Raw genomic sequence first — 10,855 nt, forward strand, 5'->3', positions numbered from 1 at the left:
CCCAGCCCAGACGGATTCCCAAGTGAATTTTATAGGAAGCTTGTACACATGTTGGCTGAACCGCTGCTGAGTATGTATAACCATTCATATAGCTAGGACTGTCTTCCACCTCTCTCAGGCAGGCTAATATCTCCTTCATTCTTAAAAAAAGGGAAAAACACTGAAGATTGTGCATTGTATAGGCCCATCTCGTTGCTGAATGTGGATTTTAAAATCTTAACAAAGGTGTTTGCTTTGAGATTGGAGAAGGTGCTGCCCATTATTAAAAAAGAGAACCAGATAGGTTTTATCAAGGGCCGCAGCTCCTCAAATAATATTAGGCGGATATTGAATATGGTGCAAATATGTCAACAGAGAGCAATTCTGGTTTTGGTGTTCTCCCTAGATGCGGAGAAGGCTTTTGGGTGGAATTGTCGTACCTCTTTGCTATTCTAGATCCCTTGGTCTGGGAGCAGCCTTCACTAGGTGGGTGGCAGTATTACATAAAGACCCTAAGGCAGTGGTTATTACAAATGGGGTTGAGTAATTTTGATGTGGAGAGGGGTAGCCCACAAGGATGTCTCTTATCGCCTCTACTGTTCACCTTGGTATTTGAACCACTGGTGGAGGCTATCTGAAAAGACCCTGAAAGAAGAAAACCGAAAATGAGAGCTGGGGAACACAAAATTACTTTCTATGCGGATGATGTCCTTCTGTTTCTAGCCAACCTGGAAAAGTGCATACCCCAGTTAGTATGAAAATTTAAGTTATTGGGTAGCTTTTTGGGATATAGAATAAATTTCACAAAATCGGAAGTGATGCCCGTGTGGTGGGGGAAGGAATTGGTGGAGGTAACGAAGTTGGAAGGCGGAATGGAATGTTCCTTTAAATGTTCGCACAAAGGTTTTCTCAATCTACGACTTCTTGTTACTCCTCACTTCTGGCAGCTGTACAGAGCTAACTTTGTACAGCTGTTTGAGAGGATAAAACAGGACTTGCAATGATGGGAGGGGCTGCCATATAGCCTTGATCAAGATGAATGTTCTCCCTTGGTTGCTCCCATTATTATTACCCAAGCAGGTGCTGCGGAGGTTTGTGGGATGACTTAGGTCATTTATTTGGTGCCATAGGCGCCTCTTAATTAAATTTACCAAGTTGCAGTTTTGCAGGATGCGGGTGGGGTGGATCTCCCGGATCTAAAGAAATATCAAATAGGCGCTCTGCTATCATATGGGAGTGAATGGGTGCACCATAACCCGAAATCAATATAAGGTATGGAGGCCTTGCAGGTGAAGTGTCACCTCATAAACTTGTTTTTCGTGGATGAGATCAGTGACTGAGCACTGTGAAAGTCCGATTATTATAAATACAGTAAAAGCATAGAGAATGGTGCGGCAGAGTGAGGGCAATTCGCTCAAGACTTCGCCATTTACCCCATTAATGGGAGCCCCAGGATTTAAGCTGGGGTCAATGGACTCTGGCTTCATAGCATGGGACGGTACAGGAAACTCCTGTCTGGGAGATCTGTTTGAGGGAGAGGTCATGATTTCTTTTAGCCAGTTAGGTCAGAAGTATGGAATCCCTGATAGGGATCTTTTCCAATATTTTCAAGTTAGAGACTGTATACAGAAGAAAACCACGCTCTTGACCTAGCCTACAAGTCTGATAGAGTGTTAATACCTTATATCATCTGCAAAGAGGGAATGCCTGGGGGTATATGGAGGGACTCCATGAGATTTGGAATCACGAGATAGGGGAAGAAACCTCATCAGAAACGTGGGACGCTATATGGGGGAATGTAAAGAAGATTTTGAAAAGCAATAGGGCACAAGCGATGCAATTGAAGATCCTCCATATGGCCCATATGGCGCCAGAGAGACTAGCAAAGTCCAAGAAAGGATCTGCCGTGAAATGTCCCAAATGTAAAACAGTGTTGCTGCCACCCTTACTTACACATTGCCTCTGGTCCTGTCACAAGATCCACGTGTATTGGGAAGCTATAGTGAGTGAACTGGAGGAGTCCTTGGGAATGGATGTTAAGGGGATCTGGTATTCCTCCTCTTAGGACTACCGAATCTTCCCTCTTTGGATGAAAACAGGAGGAGATTATTCAATATTCTGATGTACGGGGTGAGGAAAAATATCCGAATGAATTGGATATCAGAAAAGCCATCAGGTCTTGTAGAGTGGCGCAGACTTGTGATGGAGCACGACAACAGACAATAGACAGTAGGTGCAGGAGTAGGCCATTCTGCCCTTCGAGCCTGCACCACCATTCAATATGGTCATGGCTGATCATCCTTAATCAGTATCCTGTTCCTGCCTTATCTCCATAACCCTTGATTCCACTATCCTTGAGAGCTCTATCCAACTCTTTCTTAAATGAATCCAGAGACTGGGCCTCCACTGCCCTCTGGGGCAGAGCATTCCACACAGCCACCACTCTCTGGGTGAAGAAGTTTCTCCTCATCTCTGTCCTAAGTGGTCTACCCCGTATTTTTAAGCTGTGTCCTCTGGTTCAGCACTCACCCATCAGCAGAAGCATGTTTCCTGCCTCCAGAGTGTCCAATCCTTTAATAATCTTATATGTCTCAATCAGATCCCCTCTCAGTCTTCTCAGCTCAAGAGTATACAAGCCCAGTCGCTCCAGTCTTTCAGCGTAAGGTAGTCCCGCCATTCCAGGAATTGACCTCGTGAACCTATGCTGCACTCTCTCAATAGCCAGAATGTCTTTCCTCAAATTTACCTGACAAGTATGGTCCACAACGGAAGGGAGAAATTTTAATGACATGTTAGTCCTTTTTAAATGATATAGACATGGATTTGTGGGTGGTGTTGATATGGGCCTTTATGTAGCTTCAAGGGGGCTGTATATGGCGGTCTGGGGGCCCCGAGGGAGTGGGGAGGCCGAGGAAATACAGGTATAATAACTAGCCCCCATGGTCAGGAGCCGTGATGGAAGTGCAGTGAGTGGAATAATGTAATATAGTACCATTTAGTGTACTTTAATTTTGGTGGATTGCAATTTACTTTAGTGTTATTTTATTTATAAAGTTTATGTTAGTTTGGATTAAGTAAATAAGAGTCGACTAAAATCTGGGGAATAGTAGGCAGTTTATTGTTAACAATATTGCAATATAACATAATAGTGCCATATATATTGCAACTTTTCTGTACCTTTGTACTTTTATAACTTTGTTTTTCTTTTTGTTGGTTTGGGGTTTTTTTGTAAAAAGAGGAAAATCTTTTTCAATAAATATATACAATAAAAGAGGTTTGAAAGAATATGTGGACCAGTCTCAATTGAGCTTTGCTATTACTCCATGCCGCTGACTGGTTGCCACTGGTGTCGGTAGTTGAGCAGTGGGTTTAGCAGTTCCTGTTGTTGGAAGAAATTCTGTTGTTCTGATTCCTTTCAATAATAACTGAATTCCAGCATTCAGAGCAAAACAATATTTTGCTTTGTTTTATCTGCAATGCAAGAGTGTTTAAAAGGGCTGTTTTCAAAGCTGCAGCCCTCAGCTAAGGGTGGTACAGTGGCTCAGTGATGAGCACTGTTGCATCATATAACCAGGTACCTGGATTAAATGCAGCCTTAGGTGACTATGTGGAGCTTGCACATTCTCCCCATGGCTGCATAGGTTTCCTCCGGTTGCTTCAGTTTACTCCCACAGTCACAAAGATGTACAGGTTAGTTGTATTATCCATGTTAAATTGCCCATTGTGTCCAGAGATGTGTAGGTTGGGCGGGTTAGCCATGGGAAATGCAGGGTTACAGGAATAGGATAAGTAGGGGTCTGGGTCTACGTGGGATGCTCTCTGGAGGGTCAAATTAGCTTGATGGGCTGAGTAGCCTGCTTGCATACTGTGTGGGGTTCTATGAACACTGGTGTACACATTAGGATAGGTGACCACTAACATACACAGACTGTTGCTATCAGTTTTTAACTGGGTTTTTTGTATATTCAAAAATCAAACATCTCCAAGAAATAGTTTTCTACTAATTGTCAACCCCCTTCTCAAGTCTATAGGGTAGCTCAGTGGTTAGCACTGCTGCCTCACTGCACCAGGGGCCCAGGTTTGATTCCAGCCTCAGACCATTGTCTGTGTGGGTTTGCACATTCTTCCCGTGTCTGTGTGGGTTTGCACATTCTTCCCGTGTCTGTGTGGGTTTCCTCTGGGTGCTCCGGTTTCCTCCCACAATTGAGTTGAGAAGTGTGGTGCTGGAAAAACACAACAAGCCAGGCAGCACTGCCTCATTCCTGAAGAAGGGCTTATGCCTGAAACGTCGATTCTCCTGCTCCTCGGATGCTGCCTGGCCTGCTGTGTTTTTCCAGCACCACACTTCTCAACTCTGGTCTCCAGCATCTGCAATCCTCACTTCCTCCCACAATCCAAAGATGTGCAGGTTAGGTGAATTAGCCATGCTAAATTGCCCATAGTGTTCAGGGATATGTAGGTTAGGTGTATTAGTCAGGGGTAAATGTAGAGTAATGGGTTTGGGTAGGATACTCTTCGGAGGGTCGGTGGACTTTTTGGGCCAAAGGGCCTGTTTCCACACTGTAGGGATTCTAATTCTAATTCCCTGTTTGCTGCTTTCCTGAAAAGTTCCATGGCCTTACACAGGAATTTGCAAGGTGGTCACTGAATTCACATCTGAAGATTTTTTTTCACTTGAGCAGTTTTTTATTAAAACACACTTTTGACTTGAAAGTAAAAAAAGTGTATAAATGCTTTTGATCCAAAGTCACTTCGGATACTTCCCCACAGAAAAACATGAATGAGATCCATTCTTATATTGTTAAAAAGGCTAAATATTTTTCAGGAACTGTTCAAAGAAAGGGCCACAGGACTTGAAAGATTAACTCTGTTTTCTCTCCACAGATGCTGCCAGACCTGCTAAGTTTCTCCAGCAATTTCTGTTTTTGTTTGTTTCAGTCTCCTTCATCTGTATTTATTTGTTTTGTTTCAGTTAACAGGTTGTGGTCAGTATAAAATTTGTTCTGTCTATGACTATTTTGGACATTTGTCTTGAAGTATTTGAGAGCCATTAAATACACAAGGGTTTCACTGTGTTTAGTGTTTAGGAAAACACTCAATTGGGGTCTGTATTTTGGGTTTGTCGCCCAGAGCAGGATGTAATTCACATTGATGACTGGTTTAAATACTTGTTTACAGTTCAGAGCTGCAAGCACAGGCTGTTATTGGTTAATGTAGCCTTCACCTTTTCAAAAATGCTTGGCATTTTTCAAGTAGGAGAAAGTGATGCAGATGCTGGAGATCAGTGTTGAAGAGTGTGGTGCTAGAAAAGCACAGCTGGTCAGGCAGCATCCAAGGAGCAGGAGAGTCGATGTTTCAGGCATAAGCCCTTCGTCAGGAATCTTCATCTGAGGAAGATTCCTGATGAAGGGCTTATGCCCGAAATGTCGACTCTCCTGCTCTTCAGCTGCTGCCTGACCAGCTGTGCTTTTCTAGCACCACACTCTTTGACTGGCATTTTTGAATCCATTCAACATTATTTTTGCAGTAGACCTGTGCTGAAGTTTCGGTTGAACTTGCAGTAGAACTCCCCGCCTCGCCATTGTCGTGAATTCTTACTTAATTGTGCAAATGGGGAACTGTGCTACTCTTTCAACCTTTAAAGTCCTGGGCAGTACTTGTCCTTGGCCCACTATGGGTCCTGGATAGAATATTGATCTGTCTAAACCACACAAAGGTTTGATTAGTTAATGGTTTTATTCACCTAACACAGGCATAGATCATTACACTCTACCAATATACTTAGACCAGTCAGGTCACGATACTGTTGTTCATGGAGAACTGGCAAGGTCCTGCTGCTTATAGTTTTGAGTTCTTGAGTTCTGCTGAAGGTTGTTTGTGCTGACCCCTTTATAGGTCCTTTACTCAAACCTCACCGTTACTGTGTTCTGTTCTTAACTATTGGTATGTGACTCACATCCTTCTAACTAAGTCACCGGTTCTCCTTAATTAGGAGTTCATGATTGCAGCATTTGTTTTAATTCAATCAGTGATTCATCTTACTTATGTCATAGTTTTAGTCTAACAAAACTAGTTTCAATTATTGTGGCATCGAGTTTTTGAACTCCCCAGAAATAATAATTTCATTGTGGTTTTCATAAATGACACCTGACTTAAGAGCCCGTACTCACTGGTCAAAAGCAAGTTCCATTGCTTTTCAGATTCCAAGTATGTCTGATCAGGTCACTTACGGAATTTTCAACAACTCCAATACTAACTGATACATGCTAATAGAGTCATAGAGTGGAAAAACTTAAATGGCCTTTTGACTATCTTACAGTAGGTGGTGTTTTGCACATGCAAGAGTGAGTAAACCTTGTGTAATTTCTGTAACATTACACTGCAGTAATAAGGATTGCTGTGGGTCTAGCTACTTTAACAGCTGTGCTTCCAACTTAAAAGAAAATAATACAGCGTGATTATGTCTCATGATTTCAGTGAAGGAGCAGCAACAACTTTAGAAAATGGTGTAAATGAGTTTGCAAAGTGGCTTCCTTAACTGTAGTTTCATATTAGCTTAAATATTGCTTTCATAATCCAGTTCATCATTTTGATTTCCCAGTGTTGGTGATGGTTAGTCTTTGTTTAACTTTGTATTTCCTTTTAACATTTACTGTAGGTTGTGACCCACTTTCAGCAACAGTTCATTTCACAAGGTTATCCCACAGCCAAATGGATCAAAATGAAAGGAACAGACAGACAGATGATCTACAAAAATCCCAAAGCTGTTGCCAAACAGTTAAAGAAATTGATTAACAAAAGGAAAGTCGAACAAGAGAGTCAGTAACACTCTGATACAGGTTTGCCCCCCCCCCCCCCCCCCCCCCCACCCCACCTGTCTTTGAGGACTTCTGTACCTTTTGAAGAGTAACATCATCAGGCGTCCTTGTAATTACAGGCTAATGTGAAATTAACAAGCATCTAAGTTCTGCATTATGCTGTTGTGTAAATTAGGAGGGTATTCCTTCTATTTGTCTACCTTAACTTTGGAGCAAATATTGGAAAATGGAATAAGCAAATCAATAAATAATGTTGAAATTCATCCGTGCTGTTTGTAATTCACATCAGTTTAACTATACAGTGTCATTGTCTTCTGTAGTTTTATAGAGGTTTACTACCATAACAGACACACATGATATTTTCTGAGCCAAGACTGTAAAATAATGTTTTTCACTCCTAAGACAGAGCTCAGAGATGGGGCATCTTCTAGTTTGCTAAACCCAATCTATATTAAACTGGCCTGAAAGGTTGAATTTTTATTTCAAGGTGCCAGAATTCCCTGAGAGGTTGGCCAGGTGAAATGGGACTAGATTGGGTCTAACAGAATACCATGACTATTGAGTGTAATACCTGCCCTGATCAAATTTTAATGAACTTTTCTGCAGTTGCTGAGATTATTGATAAGGAACTGAGTGTCTCAGCCATGGTCATTTTTTCACTGCACACAAGGGCTGAGGTCCAGAAGAGCTCTGTGCCAAGGCTGAGGAGATCTTTAATCCTCAGTTAAATTGGAAGCACCATGTAGCTCCTGTGAAAAGCCTTTTTTACAGATCAGGTCTGTACTGTCAGTCATCTGCAAAAAGAAATTAGAATGATATAGAATTGCTACAGTGCGGAAAGAAACCAACTGTCCAAAAAGCAGCCCCCGCCCCAAAACTTGCCCTATCCTATAACCCTAGGTTTTTGATGGCTAACTCACCTAACCTGCACATCTGTGAACTGAGAGAGAAAACTGGAGCACCTGGCAGAAACCCACGAAGGCATGGGTGCAAAGTGCACACCAACAGCATTCAAGGCTGGATCCAAACCCAGTAGCCTGGCATTGTGAGGCAGCAGTGCCAACCACTGTAACGCTATGATGCCCAACTTAACCTACACATCTTTGGACTATTGGAGAAACCGGAGCACCCAGCAGAAATCTACACAGACATAGAGCAAATGTGCAAACTCCACACAGACTGGCATCCAAGGCTGGAATTGAACCTGGATCACTGGTGCTTTGAGGCAGCAGTGTTGATCACCACTGTGCCACCGTACTGCCCAAGTATTCAGATGCAGTACACAGGAAGCTAGTTTGAAGAATAGTGATACACATGCTGCCTAACATGCCTTCTTCAAACTCACTCTGATGGACCACTCTATCCTTGTACCCTGAAGATATAATTTTTACTGTTTCTTTAATGCATATTACATTGATTATTCATGCTTTTGCATTCAAGCTTATAGTAAGTCTAGTATGTGCATGACTGTGAATGTATCTTCAACTTACGCTTAGTAGGCATATTTTTAAAATCGGCATGACTTCTGAATTGCACCCATGAAGGAAACTACGACAAATGGAACTTTGAAAAACATCAACGCTGTTTTGAGGTTTAAAGAAAGTAGGACCTTATTTTATTACATGGCCTTGTTTAGATATAATAATTAAATACTGTGCACGTTGTTATGGACTAAGCCAGACCACTCAAAACATTCTTAAGCAGGCAGCTCAGACCATAATGTTGCAATTTGTTTCTGTAAGTGTACAGTGAAAATTACCCGTATTAAGTTAGCTAGGTTAAAACAGACAAAAATGTATTCCCAAAATTACATAATAAAACACAAAGAACAGAATAAAGAACCCCTACAGAACTCAATCTATCCAAGTAGACTTAATTATGCTGTTCCGAATATACACAACAGTCCCAATAAGCAAATGTCCTTTAAAAACCACTATCATGCTTACAGGTTGAAGTTGAAGGGCAGAGAGAGAGTTTCCACACAGCTCCCTGTTGAACTTCGCATCAGGTCAGAATGAACTAAAACTGTGCAACTCAGCAAAAGAGCTGACCACTCCCCTTTCATTATACAGGTCATTTCTAAAACATGACCACTTTGGCCTGAAGTGTCATCTGTTTACGTATAAAGGAAATGCCTCTCAAAATCCCTTTCATCTCTGGACCAAAAAGTAATGAAGTCCTGCTTCAGCAGTAGATTAGATTTCCTACAGTGTGGAAACTGACCCTTTGGCCCAACAAGTCCACACCGCCCCTCCGAAGAGTCACCCACCCAGTCCCGTTTCCCTCTGACTAATGCACCTAACACTACAGGCAATTTAGCATGGCCAATTCACCTGACTTGCACGTCTTTGGACTGTGGGAGGAAACCCACGCAGACACTGGGAGAACATGCAAACTCCACACAGACAGTCGCCCAAGGCTGGAATCAAACCTGGGATCCTGGTTCTGTGAGGCAGCAGTGCTAACCACTGAGCCACCGTGCCACCCCAAGTATTGGAACTTTAGTCAGGCAGCACTTTGTGTACTGTGCGTCGTCCTTTGTCTCCTTACCCCCGGAAAGATGATAAATCCTTGGTGGGAGTGCAAGAAAGCTTCACCAGACTTGTTCCCAGGATGGGAGAAATGAAGAGAGGTTGGCCAAACTGGATCTGTATTCTTAAGAGTTCCAAAGAATGAGAGATGATCAAAATAAAACTTTCAAAATACTCGTAGGGATAGAAAAGGTATGTGCAATGGGATATTACTCCTGGTTCGGATGTCAAGATCCAAAGGGAAGAATTTAAAAGTAAGGGGGATACCACTTAGATTGGAGATTAGGAGAATTTTGTTTGAACCTTTGGAATTCTGTACCACCGATGTCTGTGGAAACTCCACCTTTGAGTATTTAAAGTAGAGATTGAGAGATTTTTGTGTACCAATGGTGTACAAGGTTATGAGGATAATGTGAGTAAATTACTTGATCAGCCATTATCATATTGACTGGTGGAGCAAGCTCAATAGTTTTGAATGGCCTTCTGCTCTTCCTATGTTCCTATTTTAAAAGCATTCTATGGACTTTTCATCAAGTCTAGTAGTGCCAATTTAGTTTTTCTGGTTTAGATGTAGATTAAATTCATCTATGATTATTGCCGCTCCTTCATCACAGCACCTGATCTTCCTTCCTACATATATTGTCCTACATCATGGTTACTATTTAGGGGTTTGTAGACTACTCCCTCTAGTGACTTCTTTGCACTACTAGTCTAATCTCCACCCAAATCGATTCTACCTCCTGCACCAATATTATCTTTGCTTAAAAATGCTGCCGTCCATTTTCCCTAGCTGCCTATTTTTCTTGGATGCCAAATTCTCCTCAAAATTCAGAGCTCACTCCTTATCATCCTGCAACCATACCTACATATGATACATACATGTCAGATTGTCTGCATTTACTTGAATATGTGCTATCAATTCATTTACTTTGTTAACAATACTATATACAATCAGATGCAGTGTGATTAGTTTTGTTTTATTTATCGTTGTATCATCTAATCTTGACCGGATATACTCTGTTCCTTCCTGCTATTTTGTCACCATCATGAGTCCATGTTAGTATTTTGCTCTCTTAATTCATCTCTATCCATTCATTTGTTACAATTGTCCAAAATGATCCTTCACCCCTTCTTTAGTTTGAAGCCTCCCTCCACTTCCCTACTTATAAAATTCATGAGAACACTAGTCAGATGGTTCAGGTGAATGATCCCAATGGTACATGACCCACTTTCCCAGTACTGATGCCAATGGCCTGTAAACTGGAATTTGGTTCTCCATGCCAGTCTTTAAGCCATACATTCACTTCAATGATTGTATTCATCCTAAGCTATTGGCTCATTTAGTAAAGCAGATACTATTGGTCTTTGAGGTCCTGCTTCTTAGTTTAGCTTCTAACTTTTCAAATTCCTTTAGTATAACATGTTTCCAATTTCTACCTTTTTCATTGCTACTTACATGGATCACAGCCACTAACCGTCCCTTTCTCACTGCAGGGTCTTCCTCCAACCCAGAGTTCTGAACCCTGG

At 41.8% G+C, this 10,855-nt stretch overlaps 1 protein-coding gene across 3 annotated transcripts in view; it reads left to right on the forward strand.

The window, feature by feature from the left end:
- LOC140477175 (uncharacterized) overlaps positions 1–7,060 on the forward strand; it is a 218,748-nt gene extending 211,688 nt beyond the window's left edge. For 2 of the 3 annotated variants that reach the window (XM_072570598.1, XM_072570597.1), the window contains one exon: positions 6,638–7,060. In XM_072570598.1, the coding sequence (XP_072426699.1) occupies positions 6,638–6,805 (168 nt within the window). In that variant the 3' untranslated portion in view covers positions 6,806–7,060. The remainder of the gene's footprint in view (positions 1–6,637) is intronic. The other variant, XM_072570600.1, reaches the window with a different exon arrangement.
- Positions 7,061–10,855: the final 3,795 nt, after the last annotated feature.

Source organism: Chiloscyllium punctatum, chromosome 5 (assembly GCF_047496795.1).
Source record: "Chiloscyllium punctatum isolate Juve2018m chromosome 5, sChiPun1.3, whole genome shotgun sequence".
Lineage (NCBI taxonomy): Eukaryota > Metazoa > Chordata > Chondrichthyes > Orectolobiformes > Hemiscylliidae > Chiloscyllium > Chiloscyllium punctatum.